Source organism: Lontra canadensis, unplaced genomic scaffold (assembly GCF_010015895.1).
Source record: "Lontra canadensis isolate GAN:19392208 unplaced genomic scaffold, GSC_riverotter_1.0 scaffold98, whole genome shotgun sequence".
Classification (NCBI taxonomy): domain Eukaryota; kingdom Metazoa; phylum Chordata; class Mammalia; order Carnivora; family Mustelidae; genus Lontra; species Lontra canadensis.
The window spans coordinates 1,069,437-1,095,921 of NW_022631092.1; the positions used below are offsets into that span (position 1 = coordinate 1,069,437).

Below are 26,485 nucleotides of genomic sequence, written 5' to 3' on the forward strand. Positions count from 1 at the left end.
CCATACCAATATTCTCCTCTGTTCTGTTTTATATCCCACTGCACTACTCTAGGCCATCACCGTGCTCTGTGCTCCCCCATTTAAAGTAGCTCCTCCCAGCTTAGGCATGGTCGTTTACTCACCTCTGTCATAATGAGCACCGAGATCTGCCAGGGCAGCAGGGAGGGATTAAGGAACATACTAAGGGTGGGTAGCCAGGTGTTTGCATTTCAGCCTGGGAGCAAAGGAAAGCCTTGCAGAGTTTTAAGCAGGAGAATGACCTGATTGATTTCATTAAAGGTTGGGGGAAATCGGAGGGGGAGACAAACCATGAGAGACTGTGGACTCTGAGAAACAACCTGAGGGTTTTGGAGGGGAGGGGGGTTGGGGGGGTGGTGAGCCTCGTGGTGGGTATTAAGGAGGGCACGGATTGCATGGGGAGCTGGGTGTGGTGCATAAACAATGAATCTTGGAACACCGAAAAAAAAAATAAAATTAAATTTTTTTTAAAAAGTGCACCCTCACTACTGTGTGGAAAAGGGGGCGGATTCGGCAAGAGTGGAATCCGGGCGTCCGGTTGACAACTGCGCACCCCCGCTGAGATGATGGCGGTGAAGACTAGGGAGTGGAGATGGAGCCGACAGGACAAGGAGTTCAAAAGGTTTCCAGGTGCACGTCTGACCAGGCTTCTTACTCTGGGCTGGTGTGGTGTGGGGCGAAGTCAGACGGACACTGGGGTTTCTGCCTTGGGCAACCTAACAGACGATATTTTCAGGTACCAAGATATGGAAGCCCAGGCAGGGGCTGGTGGAATTGGGAGAAAAGTACATTATGTTTGTATGTATCTCCCAGATATTGGAGGTACTGATTTTTTTTTTTTTCCATAAGTCTAACTCCTGTCAGTCAGTCCTGGTCCCTGAGTTCTGCCAACATCAACGCCTTATTTTGTCCGTCCAGGTCAGGGAAGTTGTTCTTCTCCGAGTTACCTGTCTTCAGTCCTCCCAGCACCACTGGACCGATTTCGTGTCATGTTCCTCTGTTGCACTAGCCGGTGTGGGCTCTGTTTTCCCGACTGCTCGCCCCAATGAAGCAATCATATAAGGCGCCTGCAGCCCAAAGGCAAGGTCTGGAGTAGAGACGGGAATTGGGGAACCATTACCCAACTGGATGAGTTGCCTTAGAGAGAAGTCAGGGGAGGGATGAAATCCGCCCAAGACACAGCCCTGGGCACCTCCAGCATTTCGAGAGCGCAAGAGAAGCAGCCAAGGCCACTGAGGGGAAGGGGTGGTACTTACTATGAGAGGAAACTCCGGAGTGTGTGATGTCATGGAAGCCACGCGGCAAGGACCAGGGGAAGGTCGATTAGATCAGATGTGTGGAGACGTGGAATAAGGAGTGGAAAGAGAGTGAGCATTGGCTTTGTCCCCAGGGAGGCCATAGGTCACCTTGACAAGAACAACTTCAGCGTGGTGGGGATGAAAGCCCCAGGAGTGTGTGGAAGAGAAAAGCAGGGGCAGGAGGTAGGCACAGACAACTCTCACAGGAACCGGACGGCGAAGGCAAGCCAAGGAAGCAGGCATGGAGGGGGCGGGCGTGTCTGTGGAGCATTTTTAAGACCGGAGCTACTGGAGGTTTTGCGTCAAGGGGGATGAGGTGGCCCGGGGGTGTCAGAAGAAGCAAGAAGAGAGGGAATGGCCTTTGATGGGAGGGCACCTTGCCATGCCATTGTGACAGAAGGGATGAAAGGGAAGATGTTGCAGAGGTGGGCGAGACTGGAGATGGGGTGGGAGTAGGTGAGAGTGTGAGAACCTCTGCGTTCTCAGTCATCGATGGGAGGAGATTATCACTGAGATGCAGGAGGAATTAGAGTCACAGTAGAGCTGAGAGAGGAGACGTCGGAGGCAGTCATTAGGGAGACTGTTACGGGCTGCAGTGTGTCCCCACCCAACTTCTATGTTATGGTACTCACCCCCCAGGACCTCAGAATGTGACTGTATTTGGAGACGGGTCTTTAAAGAGGTAAATAAGATTAAAAATAAGGCCGTTAGGGGGCGCCGGAGTGGCTCAGTGGATTGAGCCTCCGCCTTTGGCTCAGGTCAGGGTCTTGGAATAGAGCCTCGCATCAGGCTCTCTGCTCAGCGGGAGCCTGTTTCCCCCTCCTCTCTCTGCCTGCCTCTCTGCCTGCTTGTGATCTCTCTATCTGTGTCAAGTAAATAAATAAAATCTTAAAAACAAAACAAAACAAAAAACAAACAAACAAAAAACAATGCCATTAGGATAGCCCTAATCTAATGTGACCGGTGTCCTAGAAGAGGAGATCAGGACACAGACACGCACTGAGGGAAGACCACGTGAGGACACGGGGAAGATGGCCATCTACAAGCCAAGGAGGGAGGCCTCAGAGGAAACCAACTCTGCCAACACCTCGATCTCAGACTTCCAGCTTCCCGAACTGTGACGAAATAAATTTCAGTCATTTAAGCCACCCAGGTCTATGGGTCTTTGTGACGGCAGCCGCAGCAAACTAATTCAGAGAGCATGGGGATCCTGGACTCTGGGGACCCTATGGGGTGGAAAGAGTGCGGACCCCACTGAGCCTGAGGACAGCGCCTGGCACAGGGGGTTACTGGAACGTCACCAGTGTTCTGCGCGTTACCGCGTATCACCGGGACGACCACTTCCTGGGCTCAAGGGGACACCTGGGAAGATGAGTGTGGGATTTTAATGGGCAGGAAGGTTGAAATCCCCATTGAAGTCCTCTGTTTTCCCAGGAAGTGTGAGGCAAGCCATGAGCTGAGAGGTAGGGGAGGAAGAAGTCCTAAGTCTAAAAAGAGATGGAAATGAAACAGCACATCTCAGACGCAGTGAAGACAGATGGACCCAAGAAGCTTCGCAGAATGGCCGAGCAGACCTGAGACCTTTCAAGGATGGAAGCCGGGAACAGAAAATGAACACTTAGCCTGCTTGCGAGAATATTATTTTGTCCACCAGTACTTATCCGCTGGGTTTAGAAAAGCAGGCGGTAAATCGGGATTGACTAACCTGGGCATTTTACCTGGCAAATAATTCAGAAGGGGGCAAGGAGTCGTGAGTTTGCAAAGGAGTGGTTGGGACTTGGCACCTCAGCTGGTGAGGCCATCAGCAAAGAGGAAACAGTTAGGAGGAATCCTTCTATGTGCAGAAAACAAGTCCTTGGCCCAATGTTCCCTATACATTTGTCTTTTTGCTCTAGCTGAATTAGTTTGGAGTTTAGGGTTTTTTGGGTTTTTTCCTGCTGTGCAGCAATTTTTCATTTTTGATGTCATTGCATTTATTGCTTAATTAATTCACCTGAAATTTATTTTCATATGAGAAAATGAGGTAGCAACTGAACCGAAACTTTCTTCTCTAAACGGCTAGCTAGTTGGCTGTTGTTGGCTTTGCCGGTACTTTGAAATGCCAGCCTAATCCCATACTCAACTCCCTGGGGCGTCTTCCTCCCTTCCTGAAGCCTGGTCCATTCTGCGGCTCTAACACCTAGACCCCCGCGCTGGGTTATTTCTGCAGTGGCACGGGAGAGCCCCAGACCGCCCTTCCCTCCCAGGCTTCCCCAGCATCTCTGACATGTTCCGTTTTTCATGGGGACTTCAGAAACAAATTGAGCAGGTACAAAAGGCTACTTTTAAGTGTTTTTAATCATGATTACATTACATTTGTTGTAAGTTAGGTGTGGGGAGATACTGCAGCTTTGCAATACTGGGTCTTCCCATTTATTTAACTCACCATGTGCTGCAGGGACGTTCCTGACTCAGCTAATCTGAGCAGCAGCCCATGAGGTGTCCTGCTCTTGTTATTTCCACCTTACGGATGAGGAAACTGAAGCAAGGAGGTCAGTTGCCCAATTCACTGGACTCTTCGAAAATAATCATGTCTTTTCATGTACTTCCGACTGTTCTACTGTCCTCCAGTAGAATTTTGAAATCTGCTTTATATAGGTATTTTTTTTAATTTTTTATAAATATATAGGTATTTCTAATGTGATCTTTCATTTTTTTTCTTTGTCTGACTCATGCCTGCATTCAGAAGACAGGAATTAGAGTCACAGGAATTGTGTTAACTGTATAACCATTTACCTTCATTTGGGCCGCACATGTTTTCCTTATGCTAATTTGAAACATCTCTAGGGTACGTCTAGAGGTTCAGGTAGTCGATAGCTCTGTTTTGCAACAACCTCTACCCCAGGAAAGATGAGGGGGTGCCCTGGGGCTTCCTCCCACGGCCCTGCCCTTGCCTTCCACCACCAATCGTGGTTGTTTTTGAGTCTTATTTCTTCCGGTGGGTACTTTTCCCCTTTATGTAATCTGTGCCTCACTCTGTTCCTTGGCCTTTTGGCAGTATATTCTGAAGCCCTCTCCGTGAAGACCCCTGTGTACTTACCCTACCATGCCTTCTTCCTCTTCCCACTGTTTGCAAACAAACGCTGTTATTCTTTTTATCTCGTCATACTTCGGTAACTAATATTCTGTGCTGTAAGCAGGATTCCTAAGATAATGGCTGAATTCCTAAGTAAATTCAATACTTCTCCACTAGACCTTTTCTTTTTTTTAATAAAACATACAGAAAGGTACAGAGATCCTAAGTGGACAGCTTGGTGAACTTGACAAAGCAAACATGCCCGGGGGCCCACAGCCTGGAGCAGGACCGCATCCAGCGCCCAGAAGCTCATTCATGCCACCAGCCCCACCAGCCCCTCTGTCTGTTCTTGACATGACTCTTCTGTTCGGGGTTTACTAGCAGTGGTCTTCAAGGACTTGCAGGGGCTATGTACCCTTTGGTGTCACATGTTTGGAAATACGTCTGGCCTTTATATTTGCTTCCTTCCACAGCCCGTCCAGATATCAAATTCCCGTGTCCCACTCTCTTTCCCTGGGGCCTTTATGCGCTCACTGCTCCTCTTGCATGGCGCTGACTTCTGTGGGAAAGTTAGAGGTCAGGGTGGTCTTGTCTCCCTTGGAATGACCTGACTTGGGGGTGGGAGGCACAGGAGGCCCGGAGGCTCCCTGGAGGGTTCCTTGATCCTTTGTCCTAATACCCTACGGTTTTACCAGGCCGGGTCTCAGCCTGCCTGTTCTTCCCCTTTTCCTGCAAACCAGCTGTCCAAGCAGAGGCCACATTTATTTCAGGCAGTTCTTCCGAGAACTGTGTCGGGACCTCTTCTCCCTTTCACAGTTTAGGTTCATTTATTTATTGTCAGGTAATCTCTGCACCCAATGTGGGGCTCGAACCCACAACCGCAAGATCAGGAGTCGCATGCTCCTCCGACTGAGCCCGCCAGGCGCCCTGAGCTTTCACCGTTTTAGTCGTATTGAAGGAGGCCCTTTCCACGAGTGTTGGACCTCCTTGGAGCTGCTTCCACTCCTGCCACTTTCCTTTCAATCCTTTGTAAACCTGCATTTTTTTCCTTCAAGAGTTGCCTCCATTTCACCAAGCCCACCGTCCATGACCTTGACTGGGTCGGCAAGGGCTTCTGAAGTGATTCTGGCAGCTGGAGTGGCTTTTCTCTGGGTTCTCCCCAAGGCTCCCCAGCAGATGTTTCTCTCTCTGTTGTCTGACTTGGTGGGCTTTGATAGCAGAGACTCTCGGCTCCTCACTGGATTTCAGAGAGAAGTACTCGCTCGTAGTTGAGCTGTCCGCGATGGAGTTTTCTAGTGTGGGCACTTTGCCTCCTATTTTTGTGCTCCGTGTGGTTACGGAGCATCAGAGGGGCGCATGGCCACCATCATGCCCCGCTCTGGGGGTTCCAGTCGTCGTGGCTGCCCGGATGTTGCCCCTGGGCTTGTGCAGAGAGAGAGCAGCCCGGCTTGCCACAGAGGCTTCTTGTTTTCTCACCCATTTGCCATCGTTACGGGAAAGATTGTATCTTTTTTTTTTTTTTTTTTTTAACTCCTGCTCATAATCCACATACATCAGAGTTCTTTCTCTCTTTCAACTAGCCATCTTCCATCTTGGGTTTTTTCCAACTCAGTCTTCTTGACTTAGTTCCTTTGCTGATTTGCTCTCGCGCTTCAGATCTGCCATTTTTCTTTCTGCTCGGTACCCGATCTCTGGATCTGGGGTCAGGAAGCCGTGGTCGTTGAGCCAGGTCTGGCTTGCAGACCATTTTTAAGCAGTCTCACTGGGACACGGCCATGCCCCTCATGTCATGTTATGCGTGGCTGCTTTTCTTCCAGGCTCCAACAGCACGGTTGCTACAAAAAACACATGGCCTGCAGAGCCGGTATTTACAGTGTGGCCCTGTGTGGAAGTACAGAAGCCCCAGATCATCCTCTCTTCTCCTCTGGCTGCAGTGACCACTGCTCTGCTGACTCCTCAGTCTGTGAATGCAGGCCAGCTCTTTCTCTGGACCCGGACAACACCTGCTTGGATGTTCCACTTGCATCCGGAACCCAACAGTCAACATCACACCGATCACTTCATCGACCCTAGCTCTCGGCCTCCAAGCATCCTCCCCACTCAGGACCGGCTGGCCACACCAAGACTCTGAGAGGCACCCTCGACCCCCCTCTCCCACCTGCCGACGTCTGCTCATCACTAAGCTCTGTTCTCTCTCCCCAGCCACTCTCACATCTGCTCATTTCTCCCACCCCCACAGCCTCCGCCTGGCCGTGCAGAGGAGCGGAGCAGGGACAGGGACCCTGGGGACACGGGCTCCGGCCCCTGGAGCTACCACTTCTGACTACAGACCAGCGCACATGGCTGGGGCCTGGCTTCCTCACCCGGAGGGACAGAGACAGCAGTCTCCCACCTGCCCTTCTCCTTGCTTGCTGGCGGGGTCAAAGTGTACCTCACACTGTGTATTTCACTTACAATCTGTGGTGTAAGGTGCCGTGAAGATGGTGGAGCATTGTGTAAAGGTGAGGATTCTGCTACCCTGTTTCTTCCTCCAGGAAGCCTCCCTGGATCACCCCACTGCAGGACCACCAGCCCCTCCTTCAGCTGCATTCAGCCCTGAGGCCACAGTCCCTGACTCTGCAGTCAGACTGAGCCCGGTGAAGGTAGGGACCGATTCCTACTCACTTCTCTTCCCCTGATGCTCGGCTTTGGGCCTGGCACAAAGTTGAGGTTCTGTAAATGTTTGCAGAACCTGGCCATGTGCCCGCAGGAAGCTCCTATATTGAGGAAGAACAAATACACAGGTGAGCGATCTGGCTCAGGCAGAGACCCGGCACCTGAAGTCTCAAACGGCTCCCATGGAAGAAGACATCCAGTGGGTGACTCAGCCCGGAGAGAGACAGAGCAGGGCTCATCCAGGATGCAGACCTCCAGGGATGTGTGACCCATGTCTAGAAGCCCGCTGTGGCCCAGGGGGAGCCATCACAGGCACAGGACACTTGTGGTGACACCACAGACTCCAGCAGTGCAGGCCATGCAGGCATGCAGACCCCAGGCAGTGCCTGGAAGGCAGCAGACCCCCAGGGTGCATCCCCAGGGACCAGCCTAAGCCCAGGGACCCTCCCCCCATGCCATCAGACAAGTATAGGCCCTGGGATGCATGCTGCAAAGCCTTCCTGCAGCAGGCTGGGATCGAAGGCCATTTCTCAGGGGAGAGGCTGCACCCAAGCCCACTACCCACAGGACTAGTGTCTTCCTTCCCCCATCCTGGGGCCTGCCCAGATGCTGGACAGCTGGCATTCCCAGACATCGCTAAGTAGCTGGCACCCCAAAGCCAGCCTGCCTGGCACCCGAGAGGTGTGTATATTTCTTGATCATGACACTGGTTTCGTGGCTGCTGGGCAAGGAGGTGAACAGAAGCAGAGTCCCCTGCCATGGATCACACACGCACTGGGGTCCACAGAACCCCCCACCCTGACATGCCTTCTTTCCTGCCATCCCTGGCTCCATAGACCTCCCCCTGAACTAAAAGGACGCTTTCCTCACTCTTGCCCTGTGAGTCATCATGCAGTCATGCCTGGTTTGTTCCCGGGATGTGGGCGGCCTGGCACCCCACCCCCACCCCCACCCCCAGGGCCCCATCTCAGGCCAGGGGAAAGGGAAGGCTTGCTGAGGGCAGGACGGTTTTCTAAAATCCCTATTTCTCAGAACACAGAAGCCTTTAACTGGAAGGGGCTCAGCCCAACTGCAGCTCATGGGGTCTCCTTTTCCTCAACCATCCTCCACAGTGGACCCCAGCTGTGACCATGATGCTCTCTCCCCTGACCTCTTGTGTCCCCGTGCAAGTGACTTCTCCCCCAGGGGATATTTGGCAACTCCTGGAGACACTTGTCAAAACTTCGAAGGGGCAGAGGGAGGCGGTGGCATGAAGAGGGCAGGGACCAGGGGTGCTGACAAGCACCCTACAATGTGCAGGGCAGCTCCCCGCCATAGGGAATTACCCAGTCCCCGATGCCCACAGTGCTGAGCGTGTCTCCCATGCTGTAGGGAAGCTTTCTGGATCACAGCCCCCGTGTGCTGTTTCAAGAACCACCCTCCAAGCCTGCAAAGTGGCTGGGACAATGGACACGCCCACCACGCAATCCCAGTCAAGCCTCTACTTCTACCAACACTGAGGACATAGATTTCTGAGTTCTGAAATCTGGACTTCTCCCCTCCAACACCTGGGTGTCTCCTGTTCTGTAAGTTGCTAGTTCCTGGCATGTGCCTCCTTCTCTTAGAGACTTCTAGAAGTTTTCTTGCATTCTGCACCCTAGGGGCTTAGTATCCAGTCCCAATGTCCTCCACCTTTGCCTTCTAGGATGCCGTCCTACAGAAAACGTGTAACTTGAACAACCATCTACATGGTCTTTGGCTTTCTGTGTCTCCTTTAAGGTTTCTTGGACCCCAAGATCATGACCGTATTTTCCTGTGCTTTCAGGATTCATTTTTAAGGTTAGGACTTCAATCCTCCGGTGATCGCTTCTTACGACTGGTGTAAGGAAGGGAGTGCCCTCTTCTTCCCTTGTGGCCTTGGCCAGCGCCTCAGACTTCACCTCATGCTCCACTCAGAGGGTTCCCTTCGCCATCCCGCAAAGACACACAGGCAGGGGTGTCGTCCGTCTCTGAGAGCCAGGGTTCGCCTGCCTTCTCAAGACTTCACACAGAACCCCCGGGGGAGGCTCACCTCCCGCCTGTCCCCTGACATCATGTGCCTGAAGTGGACCAATCACAACTTCCTCCCAGCACAGGAAACACTTAATGGGAAATAATTAAAATTCACCTCAACCTTAAATGCCCCTGCTTTTCTGCACTGGAAACCAGCACCAAGTTTCCAGTGAATCCAACTGATTCAGCACCAAGGTGGACCCCAAGCAATCAAGTTTAATTAAGCAGCCGTGGTAGGAGCCCTCAAGGACCAGCATCACGTCCACCAGCATAAGGACGGAAGAAGCTGGAGAACCACCGGCCAAGTCCGTCCCTCCACGTGTCCCTGGTACAGGTGGGCCGCCTGGGATTCCACCTCCTCCGGCCCAGCAGGTCAGCAGAACCCAAGCCCCAAGTCTGAGGCCGTCTCTTAAACTGAGACGCTCCCCACCTGAAGGGAGGAAGTTGAGGGCAAGTTCCAATCACGAGCGGCACTCAGGCCCTGGGTCTGGCTGGAGCCCAGTCTGGGGGCCTCAGAGGGACCTGCAGAGGGGCGCCTGGAAGATAGCATCAGGGGCACAGGGAAGGAGAAACCATGGCTCGCAGCCAGGGGGATAGCTGGGCCCAGCACTCAGATGGGGCCCATCCAGGCAGGTCACGCTGAGTGCAGAGCTGAGCAGAGCGGGACTACTGAGGGAAACAAGAAAACCAAAGTCAGCAAAGGCGCTGCGGCCTCCCTCCCTCCAGGGAGGCCATGCTAGGTGCAAACAGAAGAGCAGGTATGCAAAGATCCTCCCCGGAGGATCCCTGGGGCCAGGGAGACCTGGGAGAAGACCGAAGGAGGCAGAGCATCATGGAGGAATGGGGCCCCCAATCCAAGTAGGACCAAACTGGGAGGGCGAGGACCCAGCTCCAGTCCCTCCAGTGCATGGGGTCCTGGACCAGTCAGTCTAACAGAGAAGGTGTCTGCGGGTGGAGACAGGGTCCTTGAAGGCCACTGCCAGTGATGAGACTCACGGCACCCCAGTGCCATGGTCAGGTCTAGGTAGAGGGCCACACTCACTGGACGTGAGTTTGATTGCCACTGTTTCCGGTCTCCAGGCCTTGGAGCAATCCTTCCAACCCATAGAGCCTCAGCTTTCTCATCTGTAAAGTGGGACATTAATACATGCACCTTACAGAATTCTTGCAAAAATTAAATGATGACTATTACCTGGTGAGATCTCGTGCTTTGTGAAGGTGGGGGCTGGTTCACAGTGACAATGAGAGACCAAGGGGGGTGGGGGTTGGCTTTGTGAGATGAGCTCAGGGAGCAGCAAGTGGGAAAGGAAACCAGCACCATCTTCCAGTAAAGAGAAGAGGCCTCCTTGCTTCTGTCGGCTCTCCACACTGCAGGACATGGACCCTGCCCGTACCAGCCCATGAGCATCAGCCCAGAGAGGCTGTCCACCGTCAGTCACTCCCCGGGTGGCAGCTGTGCCAGGATCAGCTGCTCTGTGGAGGCAATCTGCAGGAGAGGGGCAGGGTCAGAGCCCCCCAGGTAATGCTTGTCCAGCCACCTGAAGCAGAGGGGAACCCGGGTTTGTGGATCAGCAGCCCGGCCCCTCCCTCCCTGGGCCCACTTTGCACACATGCATCCAGCACCTGCTCCTGCTCACCCTCTCCTGGGGCCACCACACACTTGCCTGGCCATGGTCCACCACTTCCCAGAGCCTGGAGTCCATTGCTCTGTACCTTCTTCCAAGGTAGAGCTGCCACATGAGGGGCAGCTGGGAGAGGGTCAGCTGGCTGGGAGACATGGGCTCCTGGGGGTGCACTGGCATCTGCCACATGTGCACTGTGATGCTGGGTTCATGCTGAAGGGACGGGAGAGGAGGTGGTGCATCAGGGACAGGGCTCCCAACAGCTAGGCACACGAAAACACACTCAGTCCCGGATGCCTGGCCCAGATCGTGAGCTGCTCCTTCTGATGCAATGTTTTCAGAATCCCAGACCTAAACCCATGGTACCATCTCTTGGGGGTTTGGTCTAGACCTGGGATGACGGATTCTCTCTTGGCTCCCTCCCAAGTACAGTCCTCCCACCGACCTGCACCTTGCCTTACCCCACTATACCCCTGAAAAGTTAGCCACTCTTCCCACCTGTCAGCAACCTTGGGTCTGCATTGATTATGCCTTGGGCCTCTGTCTCGGCCATTTCTAGAGATTTTTTTAACCTTCTTTTTAAAAGTAAGGTGTCCGTACACCTTAGAACCGAGGAGTGATGGGTTTCCCCAAAAAATATGTTGTAGTTTTGATCCTGACCTTCACATACTTATTATAAACACAAAAAATGAAATCTGGCCAACACAGAAAGGTATAAAAGTGAGTAGACAGTAGGCGAAAACCCCCACCAACTATAACCAAGCTGCCTTGGTTATGCAAAACAGAATGGAAATTTCTTTACAGCAGTTTTATCTGAGTATCTGTCTTTGTGATGAGCATACTAGCCGTTTATCAATCGTACATAGGGCAAATAATTTTTCTCAGTTTGCTGCCTTAACTTTGCTACTGGCTCTTTTTGCAGAGGAAATGCCTTTAACTACATGGCAAAATCTCCTTCCCTTTGGATTGTGGCTCTAGATAGGGTGTTGGCAAAGTGTAGGCCCAAGATGGCCTGTGAGCTATTTTTGTCAATAAAGCTTTATAGCAGATAAACAGATGCTCATTCCTTTACATGCTGTCTTTGGCTGGTTGTGCCCAAGGGCACAGTCCAGTAGTCACCATAGGGTCCTTCGGGCCTGCAACATGGAAAATATTTACTATCAGACCCTTTACAGAAAGTTTATAGAAACCACCTTGGGTTCACTCAGGCTCAGAAAGCTGCTTCCTGGGGCACCTGGGTGGCTCAGTGGGTTAAAGCCTCTGCCTTCTGCTCAGGTCATGATCCTAGGGTTCTGGGATCGAGCCCCAAATCGGGCTTTCTGCTCAGATGGGAGCCTGCATCCCTTCCTCTCTCTCTCTACTTGTAATCTCTGTCAAATAAATAAATAAAATCTTGAAAGAAAGAAAAAGAAAGAAAGCAAGCTGCTCCCCATCCCAAGATTATATGTGAAAATCTGTGTCTACTACTAAGAAGTAGGTATTCTAAATAAGGGGAAATGCTCATTCTCTAGGTAACCCCCTGCATCCACTGCTACCTGATTAAAAAAACAAAACAAAACAAAACAAAACAAAAAAACAAAAAAAAACTACTTTTTATGCTTCTAAAAAAATAAAACAAAACAAACTACCAAAATATTTTGTCCAGAATTTTTTTTGCATGCTTTATTTGGGGCAGGTGTGGAAAAGACTTTCCATGGTTCTCCACCAAAAATGTTCTGGATAGCTTCTATGAAGAAAGAGTGTTAGAAGTGTTCTGTATTGTTTAATGTCAGCGAATCGTTTATAATGACCTAAATGGCATTTTCAAGAACTTGACAAGCTTTTACCGTATCACACAGAGGTATTTATTGTACCCCTCTCCGATGGCTCTAAACCCCTCACCTGGGGCCACTGTTTCCAACCTCAGTGATTGCTGTTAACACCTGGGGAGCTTTTGAGCCGCAAAGGGTGTTAGCCTCTACCCTAGCTTCCGGATCTGGGATCCATTTCCCAGGTGGGATTCTGAAAGATGGTGTCTGTCAGATGCCCCCAAGGCTTTTCAGCTGTGGTCTGTGACTCACCTGTCACAGAGGTGAATTATTCCTGTTTTGCTGATAAGGAACCCGAAGCTGAGGTTTCTTTCACCCCTCTCGGCTCACCTGCTGCCTCTAGGTTGCGATGCGTCCTGCCAGGGCCTGGAAAACTCCTACTCACGCTGCAGGGCCGAGGTGATTAGCGGCCGGATCCCTGAAGCTTACCCAGCATGCACTGGGAGCAGTACTGGGCCCTGACCTATGGAGCCCCATCGGCCTCCCAATGAGGGCTGCATCCTCTGCTGCTCATAAGCTCATGCCACTGGGGTTTCCAGGGTCTGCGTCATGCACAGATAGCGGGGAGCCTGCTGCTCTTGGACCCTGCATGAGTTGTTTTTCAGGACAAGTGAGAATGGTCTCCTCTTGCCTCTACCCCAGGCTCCCTTATTGCTGAATGAGCCAGGTCCGCCTGGGCTGAGGTCCTTGCGCAGGCCTCCCACCTCCCACCCACCCCGCACCCCCGTGCCTGGCAACTCACTGTGCTGCCCGGGGACCCCCTGCCCCGAGCTCTCTGGGAGGGACTGAGCCGCACGACCACGGTTACCCAGGTCCTCCCCTTCTCGTCCTCGTAGATGCCAGGCCTCACGGCCCACAGACGGTGCGGGGGCACCCCAAGCCATGGAGAAGCCCCAGAGGCCATGGCAACACCGCAACCCACCGCTGAGCCGCCTTAAGTGGGGCGGTTCCCGCGCGGGGCGGGGCCAGCGGGCGGGGCCGCATTGGGGAGCAGGGCCTGGGCCACAGCAAGGGCCCACCCAGGGGTGGGGAAGGCAGCGTGCCGCAGGGGGCAGGCAGAGGCCGAGCCGAAGGGCAGGGGCTGGAGGAGCTGGGCCAGTTCCAGAAGGCTGGGACAGGACCTGGAGCCAAAGGAGGTGGGAAGGCACCTCCCTGGATACCAGGTCACCCCCGCTCCGCCTCTGCACCCAGCGCAGGGGTGTCTCCCTAACACTCTACTTTCTTGCCCCGATTGCTCTGCAGCTCCCTCCCCGCACACCCCCTCCCCAGTCCCCTTCCACTCAGAGTCTGTCCCTGATGGCCCCTCCCCACCCCTGCCTCAGGGCTTGAGCCCAGGCCTCAGGGAAACCTCCCTGCCCCAGGTCCCGGGCTAGCACAGACTGCTCGTCTTCCACCCCTGGGATCATTCCTTCCATGGGACTCCGTGTGTCAGGACCCTTCTCTGAGCTTAGAGGCCTCCCTCAAGCACAGTGGGCTCTTCCCCCTGGGGGTATGTATCCAACGTGCAGAGGACAAATCAAGCCCTCCCATCAGCGAATGAGCCAGTGCCCCAGGGACATTTGAGATCAGAATCATGCGGTGACAGAAAACAGGCCCGGGGAGAGAGGGCGTGTGGTCATCTTGCCCACCCATCTTTGGCCACAGGGTCCGGAGTGTCCACTTGGCCTGGCCATCTTATTAGCTCTGCTCACCACGAGGCCACAGAAGCGAGAGGTGGGCCATTTGGCAGGCACCCGGGCTTTGTTTGAATGCACCACGAAGGGATCATTTTCTTTTTGAAAACCAGAGGTATGAGTCTTCTAGTTCACATTGCAATAATTATACAGATGATATCATTCCTCTGGGAAGACTGAAAAATGATTTCTGGCCGGGTTCCTGATCTGGTATAAATGTCCTGGAGAGCGATCACCTTTGAAGAAATCACTGGGCAGCTTCTGTAAAGGCCAGAGCCTTTATCATAGCAATTCCACCCCTCCCCTGGCGTCTTCCCATCTGGCCTGGCATCGGGGTGGTCCTAAGAGAAAGGACATTATGGTCTTGATAAAGTGACCGCATATGTGGGTTACATCTGTTACCGTATTCCATTGGTTGGAGCAGGCCCCACCCACATCCAGAGGGGACCCATCACACAAGGCTGTGGGTACCAGGAGCCAGGAATCATAGGAGCCCCCCAGAGCCTGTCTGCTGCAAGTACCAGCCCCCAGGTTGCTATGAGGATCAGATGAATGTGTGTAAAGAGCAGTGCCTGGTACATCGTGGGTCTTCAAGAACTGATGCCGGATAGTTGTTTGCACACTGGTCCCCTTCCCCGAGGGCAATCCATCAGTCTTGCCCTTGGAATGCTGTTGTAACTAGTACTTACCTCTGTCTCTCCTCTGGTAGTGATATTCTCAGCCTCGCTCCCCGATGAGCAGGTGTGTGGCTGTAGAGCGGCTAAGGGCAGAGTTCGTCGGTAGGTACAGAACATGGCGCCAAGCAAGACAGTTGACCTGTGTCGTCTTATTTACGTCCTCCCAATAGCTCCGTGAGCTAGAGATTGTCATCCACATCCCATAAACCAAGAAACAGAGGCTTAAGCAGTTTCAAAGCCTGAGCATGGTGGGCAGTAGGGAAAGAGAGTGAACCCACCTGCTCCTGGCTTAAGGCTCCTATGCACGCAGGCAGGCAACATGGCGGCAGAACCGGAAGTAAAGAGATTTCCCCCGACTGCAGCGGAAATGGCAGCAGGGTCTGCAGGAAGACGAAAAACACCTTCCCGTGCGTATGGGGACAAGATGTAAGTAGAGGCTTCCGTGAGCCAGCAGAACAAAATCAGCAGAGAGTATAGGGACCCCGAAGGAACAGACTGCTTCACTGACCGCCCTTCTCCTGCCATGTCCCCTCGTCCCTTGGACCTGCCCTAAAGAAAGACCAGGGCTGGCAGGCAATGAGAACAAAAGTTTGGAACCTTGTCCTGCAGCTGGCTTTTGTGCAGATCATGTCTGAGACATGGCAGTGTCTCCAGGCCAGGCTGTCCATCTTTGGGAACTACAACTTGAAGTATTCACACTCTGGAGTGGATGTCACCAAAGTCTTAAGACTTTGAGACACAGACCTGTCCAGGATTGCTCTCTGGTCAAGCCGGGTAATAACTGTGTAGCCTTGCCTGGACTCTTTGCTGTCCTCCTCCAGCAGGGGAAGCCCTTCACAAGTCCCCTAAGCCCTGTGTCCCAGCACTAGGACCACCCAACCTGGGGGGATGATTCCAGACCCTGAGTAAAGGGGACACAGAGCAGAGTTCGGAAGGCTGTTAAGAGTCACTGAGATCTCCATATGGTCTGCTTAGTTTCTCCCACATGCTGAGCCCAAAACGCCCAAGGCAGGCAGAACACCAGAGGCAGATGGCCTGGAAACAGCATGGCACAGAAGGGCTTGTTCCACTGGGAAAGCAGCAGGAATGGACTTGGAAGAGGGGAAATTCAGGGTGCATTGGAAGACCAGGAAATAATGAGGACTAGCCAGGGCTGAGGACACAGTCTCGTAAGATGAAGGACGAGAAATGGGACAGTGTAAGCGAGAGGAGGATGTCCATCATCTACTACATGTCCATGATCTACTAAAGTGCCTGCCAGACCAGTTGATTTCAGCTGAGTTGGTCAGGAGTACTAATGATGCTGGACAAAGGGCATGGTGTTTGAACACACTTGGTAAATGTCTGAACTAATGGTAAGACAAATGAGGGACACGCTAATCAGCCACTACTAGGAAAGGCCTGGGTGGGGATGGCTCAGTTAACAACACACACAAGAACAACTAAATTCCAGCTCTGCTTATGTCCATTGGTTAGCAGAATAAATTCGCAGGACCTCTTGAGGTTCCTGGACGGCTCAGTCTATGAAGCATCTGCTTTCAGCTTAGGTCATGATTTCAGGGTCTGGGGATCGAGCCCCACATCGGGCTCCCTGCTTGGGGGGAGTCTGCTTCCACCTCTCCTGCTCTCTCTGCTTGTGCTCTGTCTCTCTCAAATAAATAAAGTCTTAAAAAATAAAATAAAATATAAAATAAACCCAATCATGGAACCAAAGAAGGATTAGGACAGCTTTGCTGATTCCCCAGTATTGAAGATGTCCTCTGCTTTCTTCCAAGGTTATATTCTTTTACTTACCATAATTAGATAGGATTGATTTTTGTGTCTGATGTAAGGAAGGGATTCAGATTAATTTTTTTCCATATTGATATCCAACTAACTTAATATCATCTGACAAAAGACTGTTCTCTCTCTCCCTTATGGTATTGTCACCTCTGACATAACACTGGAATGAAATATGTACCCGTCTGTTTCTGGACTCCCTTTGCTCTTCTGTTATCCTACTTTTCCATCCTTGTGTCAACAGCACATTGTTAATTACCATAGCTTTAACATAGGTATTGATATCTTAGAGCGTAAGTCCCTTAGCCTTGTTCTTTTTCTATAGTGCCTTAGCTATTGTGATGGCTAATTTCGTGTGTAGACTTAATGGTGTTTGGAGATGAGATTAATATTTAAATTGGTGAACTTTGGGTGAAGCAGATTGTTCTCCACAATGTGGGTGAGCCTCATCTAATCAGTTGAAGGCCTGAATAGAACACAATTACAGATTCCCTCAAGGGAGGGAATTCTCCAACAGACTGGTTTTGGACCTCATCTGCTTCTTTAGCTCTCCTGTGTCTCCAGCCTGCAAGCCTTCAGACTGGAACTCCACTGTTGGTTCTCTTGGGTCTCAAGCCTGCTGGTTCACACTTGAACCAGATTTTGGACTCACCAGACTCCCAAAATCATGTGAAGTAATTCGTTGTAATAAATCTCTTCCTATTCTACATGCACACACACACACATCCTATTGGTTGTTTTTCTAGAGAACCGTGACTAATTCAATTATTCTCTACCCTCTGCATTTCCATATGAATTTTAGAAGCAGTGTGTCAATACTAGAAAGCCCTGCAAGGATTCTGATTTGGATTGTGTTGCATCTGTAGGTGTATTTGAAGAAAGTCAAACATTGTATATCTCTCCATAATTTAGGTCGTCTTTCATTTTTCCTATGTTTTCATTAGATTTATCCTTGGGTATTTAATGCCAGTTTCAGTTGTGTCATTTTAAATTCTGTACTATATTTGTTGCTGGTACAGGGAAATGCACCTGGGTTTTGCACACTGACCTATGTCAAAAGATCTGGATAAAGTCATTGAACGCTAATAGCTTTCCTGATACTTTGGGAAATTCTCAGCCATCGTATCTCTGGTTATTCCTACCTTGTTCTCTCCTCTTTCTCCAGGACTCCAAATCTACCTCGTTAGACCTTTTAAACTATGTGGCATGTCTCCTATGCCCTGTTCTGCTTCTTAAAATTATTATTGTCTCTCTGAACTTTGATTTTGGTGTATTATAGCGGCTTATCTTACTGGTTGTTAATCCTGGTATTAGCTGTGTCTGATCTGCTCTTAAACCAATCAGATTTCTTAATGGCAGATATTGTATTTATTGGAGCCAGAATGCTCATTTGATGCTTTTTTTTTTTATAGATTCAGACTTTCTCTGATAATCTGTACCCTTTTAACCACCTGTTCATTATACTTCCTATATCCTTGGACATACTAATCAGTTATTTTCGAGTTTTTTTCTGACAACTCTGGCTTGCCGGTGGGTCTTCTTCTATTATCTGCTTTTTCTCTTGGAGTAGTTTTTAAAGAAATACCAAATATTATGTATAAAAGCCCAGAAAGGTCCTAGATAATGTAATCCATCACCCAGAGGGAGTTAACCCTTTCCTCTGCTGGGCAGGTGGAGTGAGGAGTGAGGTATTGAACGGCTTAATTCCAGAAGGACAGAACAGAGGTAAGGTTTGGTTCCAATAAGAATCAGCTGATTTACCTCCCATCTGTCCTGTGCCCCTAGTGGGGCTTCCAATCAGGGGCATGGTGGGTCTTGGTCTCAGCATAGAGAGACTACAGAAGATTCGGTTTTGTGTTGGAGAGGAGGGTGTGTCTCTCTGCTCTTTAGCATCCTGTCCCAAGCTGCGTCCGTTTGTAAAAGACCTTTAGGAATGGGACAGCAGCCTTGTGTTTGAGGCCCCTCCAGGCTCCACATTTGCCCAGCTGCACACAGAATCAGCAGGTGCTCCCGGGAAACAAGCAGCCGCAGGTGGCCGATGGCTGATGGCTGATGGCTGATGGCTGATGGATGGTGTCAGGTCCCTCCTCCCTCCAGAGTCTCTGCTCTTCTCACCATTGTCTCCATTTTTATGGGGAGGGACAAAGAAGGGTGGGGCTAAACACATTTCATTTTCAATTTGGAAAAACAGGGAGAGCCTCAAATAAATTCACAGAAAAGGAAATGCCAACGGCCAGCCAGCATGTGAGAACACATTGAGCCTCACAACCGAGAAAAGGCAAACTTACATAATTGTGCATTTTAAACAGGAATCTTATGGGCACACACCCACACACGAAAGCACTCAGTAATGCAGAACATTGCCAAGTGCACAGCCCACCTCCTTGGCCACGCCCATTCTCCGCGAGGAGGGGGCGAAATGGAACCTCCTATCAGTTTCCCCAAAATTAGCTAGGAACTTAGGCCTTCCCAAGAAGAGTTTCCCCAGCGGCTTGTTCCTCCAGCCCCTTCTCCCGCCGCCCCCACGTGGGATAGCTTCTCACCTCGTAGGCATCCACTTCTCCAGTCTCCCCCTAGATAGACTCCACCCCTGTCCACGGGTGAGCCCTCCCTGCCCATGCCCCTCCTCCCCTGCAGAGTATCCGCCTGATCTGGTCCTTGCTCTAGATCACGGTGCAGGCTTTGGCCAGGTGGGAATTCTCAGGTGGGCTCTGCCGGGTCTTACAAGCCTGGGCGGGGGAGGAGCAGTTAGTCTGATGGGCTCTAGCCTGTGGACCCAGGGTGGGCCTGGCCTCTCTGATTTAAGCTTCCTTATCGGCAAGAACTAAGCTGCTAGCCATTTCATTAACAAATCTATAAAGTTGGCATTTCTCCCAAGGACAAACACGTTTCCCGTAGCATAGGACAATCTAAACCCAAATCGAAGAAACATTTTCTTCGTTAGCGGGGGCCTGTCTCGTCCTTGCAAACTTTGGTCTCTCTTATTGTCAGAGAAACTTTTGATTTCTTCCCTGCTCCAGGGGAAGGAGTATGGGGTAGAGAGCGGCTTTCAGCTTTCTTAGGGTGAAATGTGTTTAGCCCCGCCCTTCTTTGTCCCTCCCCGTAAAAATGGAGAGAAAGGGAGCCATGGGTGCTGATCCCTCCAGACACAGTAATAGTTTCCATCTGCCAGGGAGTCAGAAAACCAGGGGGACAAGGGGCGCAGCCTGGGGCAGGGACTCCTTCCTGCCTCCTCTTTGATCAGAACAAATGGCTCACACCATCTTGTCAGACTTCTGTGATGACCTCCTGCTTGCTTGGCCTTGACTTACAGCATGTGGGTTTATAGTGTCAAGCTAGTATTTAAGGCTTTATATCTTAGTCTCCCCCTTGACCCTGGCTCCCTGACAGAAAGGGAGCTCAGAGTACTTGAAAGCACGTGGGGTTTGCTGTCAAACATCCCTAAATCCAAAGCTCCATTCCAGCCCTTCCTACTTGTGTGACCTTGAGCTGATGGCTTAACCCCTGTGAGCCTCCTACTCCTCACCTTTAAAGCGAAGGTGGTAGCTACCTTTTTTGGTCGTTGTGGGGAAGAGTAACAACATTCTTAAAGCCTGTCTGGCTTGTGATATGGCTTCAGCCAATAGCAATTTTCCAACTGAGGGTAAGATCTCATTTCTCCTTCATCTCTGTGTTGCAGCATGGAAGCCGATGCCAGAAACACTGGAAGGCCACAGCAAATATTTGTTGGACTGAAATGTCCTTTAGTCAGATTATTACCTGGTTCAAAACAGCCCCGGGGAGTGACTGGGAGGCTCTCCCAGTTAAGTGTCTGCTTTCAGCTCAGGTCAGGATCCTAAGATCCTGGGATCGAGTCCAGTATCTGGCTCCCTGCTCAGCAGGGAACCTGCTTCTCCCTCTGCCTCTGCTGCTCCCCCTGGTTGTGCTCTCTCTCTGTCAAATAAATAAAATCTTTTCAAAACAAACAGAAAACCAGCCCCAGCCAAGTTCAGCAGGAACCCAGAGGTGTGTTGAAACATAACTCAGAGACTCTCTTCCTGCAAATGCCTTGACACAAGCGCAATCAGAAATGAAAGTCTTCTCTGTATAGCAGAGACCCTGGGTATTGCGAGATTGCAGTGAAACAGGAGAGTTTGGAGGGGTAGACGGAGCAGCACGGGGCTCGCAGGGCCCCTGGGTCCCTGTAACTGCCAGGGCTTACAGAGGGCTCGCTCGGTGACTGGCCTAGTTAAGTGAGCCCAATTGCAAGGTAGGTCGTGCCATCTGATGGGCGGAGCGGCTGCCCTAGGGCACCAGGAGCTCTTCCCCACTGTGGTACAGAGCTTCCTCACGCATGCGTGGGACTCCACCAGCATCGCCTCTCTGCAGCCTCTCCTCTGGCTCTTTGGACTGTGCTTTTAAATGGATCTTCATTTAATCCATCAGAACGACCCAGCAGGAAGCAATTGGCTGTAAGTGGGTCATCCCCTGAAGCCCAGTGGCAGCCTTCTGATGATGGAGAAATTGGGTCTTTGCAAAGAGCAAGCATCTCACCAAAGGCTAGGATGGGGGTCGGGGGTGTGCCCCATGGGACCTCTGCTGCATGGGCTCTTCTCCTCATTTTGGAGATGAGGACCCGAGGCTTGGAAAGTGACCATCACTTGGCCAAGATCCCAGAGCCAGTTAGCAGAAGAGCTAGAACCTGAACCCCAATTCAGAAGCCCAAAGGGCATGGGGGATGCTCTGCAAACTCGATTCTTCAAGTGATGGAAAGCAGGCTGCTATGGACAAGCTGGGCACCTGCAACCCCCAAGAACTCAGCAAACCTCTCTGATTACATCGCCAAATGCTAACCCCTCCCATATTCCTGCGGGACACCTAGAGCCCTGTCTCGGGCTGCACTGCCCTAACGAAGGGCATCATCTTATTGAAATTCGGGAGCCATACGCTCCAGCTTGTCTAGAAGATGTTCTGGGGATGGAGTGGAGAGCACATTGCAGGAATGTAGTGGTATGCAAGAATGCCCGGTAGGCAAGGTTATGGTCATGGTTACGGTTGCTTGGAGATTTCAGGTCCTGGGGATGCTGGCCTATGGGTGACTTTCAGGAGGGCGGAAGGATTAAGCTATCTCTCCCTCCCCGTTGTTCATATAAACATCATGAGGACCCTCCCACTCTTTAGAATGAGCCTCCCCCACCATGTTTCTGTGTTGGAAAAGAGCAGAGTAGGTGGATTTTAAACTCTCTCTGGAGCTGTGTTGCCGGGGTTAAACCCCAGCCCTGCAATTTACTAGCCACTTGACCTTCAGCAAGTACTTTGTCTGACCAATAGGTACAACGAGAATCCTGATCATCTTGTCAGTGCAACCCCCCTCACCTGCTATGCCTCCCCATCCTCTACTGAAAGGGTCTCCAAGGGCCACCCTCCTAATGGTCAGGGGCGATGGCTTTGTTCGGCAAAGACGATCCTGCATCTCTGCCCCGGCTCACACCGCCATCCCTCCTGCCTTCTTGGAACACTCTGGTTGTCCCTTTGGTTTCCACATCTTGACACTGGCGAGTCTCACCTTTTGACAGAGGGAGGTTTAAAGTGTTAGGTGGAGACATAACCTGCCATCACTCACCTCCCAGAAGTTCCTCCGAAACTTCTGACGACAGCAGGCATTTGTCCCTTACCATTCACCTTTCTCATCAAAGAAATCTGCGCATTTTGATCCATGACAGGGGATCTGGCTAATTGAGGCTTTGCTCAACCCAGAGCAAAAGATGTCATCTGTCATCAGTTGTGCAAACCTTTCCCCCTACACTGGGTTCCTGGGCGACCAGGAGAAGGGTGATTTCCCGAAGGGTTCCGTCATTATCTTGCTACGGGGACCTGCTCCAAGAGATGGGCAGGCACAGGGGCAAAGCAGAAGTGAGGAACAACCCCTAAATGTTCCCAGATGGGCAGTGTACAGTCAAGCCCACTGTGCCCTGACCCACAGGGTCCAGATCCGTCCTCATGCCTCCTTTCTCAGTACTGAGAAAGCTCAGTACCCCCGCAAGCTCAGCCCAGGCTTGGAGCAGCTCTGAGCCCAGGTGTACCCTGATTTAGAGAAGGGAGTGTAAGGAGGAGGCCAGGCCCAGCTCCTGTGAGGGTTCAGCATCTCCAGGCTGTCTGCTGGCCACAGTGGGTCAGAAATGAGGGTCTGAACCCCTGCCCCATCCTCAGTCCCTGCATCCCAGGAGATCTACCTTAATATTGATAGTGCAGGAGGTACCTTCCAACCCTGATCCTGACCCCCAACATGCATGCACGCACACACGCTCATCTTTTGCAGAAACTGCGGTCCTGCCTCTGATCTGGGGCTTTGCCTGGAGCCCCGTTTCCTGATAACAATCTCCCTGACGCTGAGTGGATAACAGAGGCCATGAGCTCCATCTGTCTGGTGTTTGGAGCTGGCCTGGCACATATTAGGTACCCAATAAACATCCCAACTACACTCTGGCTGCTGACAGCCTCCTCCCTGCTGCAAGTCATAAAGAGTATGACCTTAGGACTAAGACACCCAGTCTTGAGTTTGCGTTCTGAAACTTAGCAGCTTTGGGATGGCCAACACGCCAACGCTCAACTTCTTTCCTCCAGCTGGTAAGGATTAGCGCTGACATATGGAAATGTGAGCCTGGCTGGGGTCATTCTTAAGGGATGGTGCTGTGAAGACCTACTATTGTAACTCCCTAAACCACAAGTGCTTCAAGAAGGGAAATAAGCCAGAAATAGACATTTTCCTTTAGGAGAAGCAGTAGCTGGGGTTAAGAGAAACGTAGCAATCACCTGGACCTCTGTCCGGCGCAGGAAAAAAAAAAAAAAGTCTCTTCTCTGAAATATTTGTGGGACCCTTTGGGTTACAAAGCTTGGGAGTTGGAGTGCTAAGATAAAAGTCTCCATTCAGATCTTTCATACACTCGGAAGCTTCCTGATTCTTGGTTTAGGAATGCATATTTCTTGCCTGCAAATAGGGTTTGTCTTTATCTCTTTTTTAAAATAGAAATCGGTACTGGGATGCCTGGGTGGCTCAGTGGGTTAAGCCTCTGCCTTCAGCTCAGGTCATGATCTCAGGGTCCTGGGATCGAGCCCCGCATCGGGCTCTCTGCTCAGCGGGGAGCCTGCTTCCCCCTCTCTATCTGCCTGCCTCTCTGCCTACCTGTGATCTCTGTCCGTCAAATACATCAATAAAATCTTTAAAATAGAAATCGGTACTGTATTCTGTATAGACTTCAAGTTTCGTGAAACATACTTTCCGTTGCAGGAGCTGGCCTGTAAGCATGGCCGGCGTATGGGAGAACTGTTTGTTAAATTAAAATGTGAACATTCAGGATTTATTTTTGTTTGTATTGTCTTTAAATCCCTTTCCTGCAGTGCCTGGGTGGCTCAGTTGTTTAAGCAACTGCCTTCAGCTTGGGCCATGATCTCAAGGTCCTGAGATTGAGCCCCACATCAGGCTCCTGGCTCAACGGGGAGCCTGCTTCTCCCTCGGCCTCTACCCCTCTCCCTGCCCATGCTCTCTCTCACTCTTTCTCTCTCAAATAAATAAAATCTTGAAAATCTGCTTCCTCTTGTCCCTCTTTCCCTGGGTCCTATCTTCTCCAGCAGCACGGGTAACTCGCTCTGCCTTCAGGTGTAGGTGAGGGAGGACAGCTTCCTCTGCTGATTCTGCCTGTCATACTGATGGATCACCAGCCTCTGTGGATAATTTCAGAACCTTAAATACAACCCAACACACAAGAGGAGCCATTGCAATTATTGCTATTAATTCCCCGCATATATAAATGCACCTACTTAGGTGCCAAATTCACCTCTTGGCTGGCTCTGTGTCCCTTGGCCTTCTGTCACCTGGCTTTCATTAATTCCTTCCACCAGGATTTATCCAGCCCTGGCTTTGTGCAGGGCATGATTCTGGGTGCTGCAGGTCCAGCAAAGAATGAGATAGACGTATAAGAAAGCAACTGATTTCTGTGCCTTGATTTTGTATCCTGCCACATTACTGAATTGCTGAATGAGTTCTAGTAGTTTGGGGGTGGAGTCTTTTGGGTTTTCCATATAAAGTATTATGTCATCTGTGAAGAGAAAGAGTTTGACTTCTTCATTGCCAATTTGAATACCTTTTGTTTCTTTTTGTTGTCTGATTGCTATTGTTAGGACTTCTAGTACCATGTTGAACAAGAGGGCAAGAGTGGGCATTCCCTGATCTCAAAGGGAAGGCTGTCAGCTTTTCCCCATTGAGGATGATAATCACTGTGGGTTTTTCATAGATTGATTTTAAGAAGTGAGGAATGTTCCCTCTATCCCTATACTTTGAATCGTTTTAATCAGGAACAGATGCTGTATCTTGTCAAATGCTTTTTCTTTGTCAAAAAATGGGCAGAAGACATGAACAGACACTTCACCAAAGAAGACATACAAATGACTAACAGACACATGAAAAAATGTTCATCATTATTAGCCATCAGGGAGATTCAAATCAAAACCACATTGAGATACCACCTTATGCCAGTTAGAATGGCCAAAATTAGCAAGACAGGAAACAACATGTGTTGGAGAGGATGTGGAGAAAGGGGAACCCTGCTACACTGTTGGTGGGAATGCAAGTTGGTGCAGCCACTTTGGAAAACAGTGTGGATATTCCTCAAGAAATTAAAAATAGAGCTTCCCTATGATCCTGCAATTGCACTACTGGGTATTTACCCCAAAGATACCGATGTAGTGAAAAGAAGGACCATCTGTACCCCAATGCTCATAGCACCAATGGCCACGGTGGCCACACTGTGGAAAAAGCCAAGATATCCTTCAACAGACGAATGGATAAAGAAGATGTGCTCCATATATACAATGGAGTATTATGCAGCCATCAGAAAGAATGAAGACCCAACTTTTGCATCAGCATGGATGGAACTGGAGGGATTATGCTGAGTGAAATAAGTCAAGCAGAGAGAGTCAATTATCATATGGTTTCACTTACTTACAGAGCGTAAGGCATAACACGGAGGACACTGGGAGATGGAGAGGAGAAGTGAGTTGGGGAAATCGGAGGGGGAGATGAAGCATGAGAGACTGTGGACTCTGAGAAACTGAGGGTTTTGGAGGGGAGAAGGGTGGGGGGTTGGGTGAGCCTGGTGGTGGGTATTAAGGAAGACACGTATTGCGTGGAGCACCAGGTGTGTTGCATAAACAATAATTCTGGAACACTGAAAAGAAATAATTTTTTTTTTTAAAGGAATGAGACAGACGTGTCTCTCCCTGCTCTTATCTGTGGCCATTCTGGTGCATAGATACAGCTGGTGTACTTCTGAATGGTGTGGACATAAAGCGTGGTAATGGGCTAAACAAGGCACTAGATCAGACCCTGTGGTCCAGGCAGACATGGGGAGGGGTGCGTGCGAGCCGGTGGCCCACGTGGAGGAGGAGCTGGCTGTGTGATCTGGGGAAACACGCTCCCAGAAGACAGATGTACAGTGTGAAGGAGCAGGAGCAGGACTAGCTTCGGGCTGTTTGAGGACCAGAAGGGCCAGAAGAAGGGAGAGTGAGCTCAGCTGAGACTAGGAGGTTGGTGAACAGCAGGTGTCTAGGGCCCTGGAGGCCAGGAGTCATTCCAGGCGGTGAGAGACAGAAGAGAGCTGGCTCCGCCCACCTGCTGTGTGAAGAAGAGGCTGTAAGACACGAGGGCCGAAGCCTGAGAGCCCAGAGAGAGCATGGAGGTGGGTGCAGAAGTCCCCATGAGAGACACGATGGCCTGGACTGGAACGGAGGACAGGCTGGCTCGGGGATGTGTTTTGGAGGTCAAGGTCAGAGGACCAGCTGGCCGACGGAGGTGTGGTGCGAGAGGAGGAGAGGAGGGACAACTGCCCAAATGC

The 26,485-nt window shown here is 50.9% G+C and overlaps 1 protein-coding gene across 1 annotated transcript; it reads right to left on the reverse strand.

Annotated features, from left to right (window-relative positions):
* Positions 1–10,492: 10,492 nt before the first annotated feature.
* Positions 10,493–13,391, reverse strand: TCL1B (T cell leukemia/lymphoma 1B). Its single transcript, XM_032837404.1, has 3 exons — positions 13,230–13,391; positions 10,695–10,892; positions 10,493–10,543 (listed from the first exon to the last, which is right to left on the reverse strand). Exons 1-3 carry the CDS (start codon positions 13,389–13,391, stop codon positions 10,493–10,495), a joined length of 411 nt encoding a protein of 136 aa, XP_032693295.1.
* Between the last annotated feature and the right edge of the window lie 13,094 nt (positions 13,392–26,485).

What these genes read in the sequence shown, in the direction of transcription:
- TCL1B (XM_032837404.1), bottom strand. Translation starts at nt 13,391, where the DNA reads ATGGCCTCTGGGGCTTCTCCATGGCTTGGGGTGCCCCCGCACCGTCTG. An exon ending in GGGGGTCCCCGGGCAGCACA is followed by an intron (nt 10,893 to 13,229) that starts GTGAGTTGCCAG and finishes CCGTCCCTTCAG; the next exon opens with CATGAACCCAGCATCACAGT. An exon ending in TGTGGTGGCCCCAGGAGAGG is followed by an intron (nt 10,544 to 10,694) that starts GTGAGCAGGAGC and finishes CCTCTCCTGCAG; the next exon opens with ATTGCCTCCACAGAGCAGCT.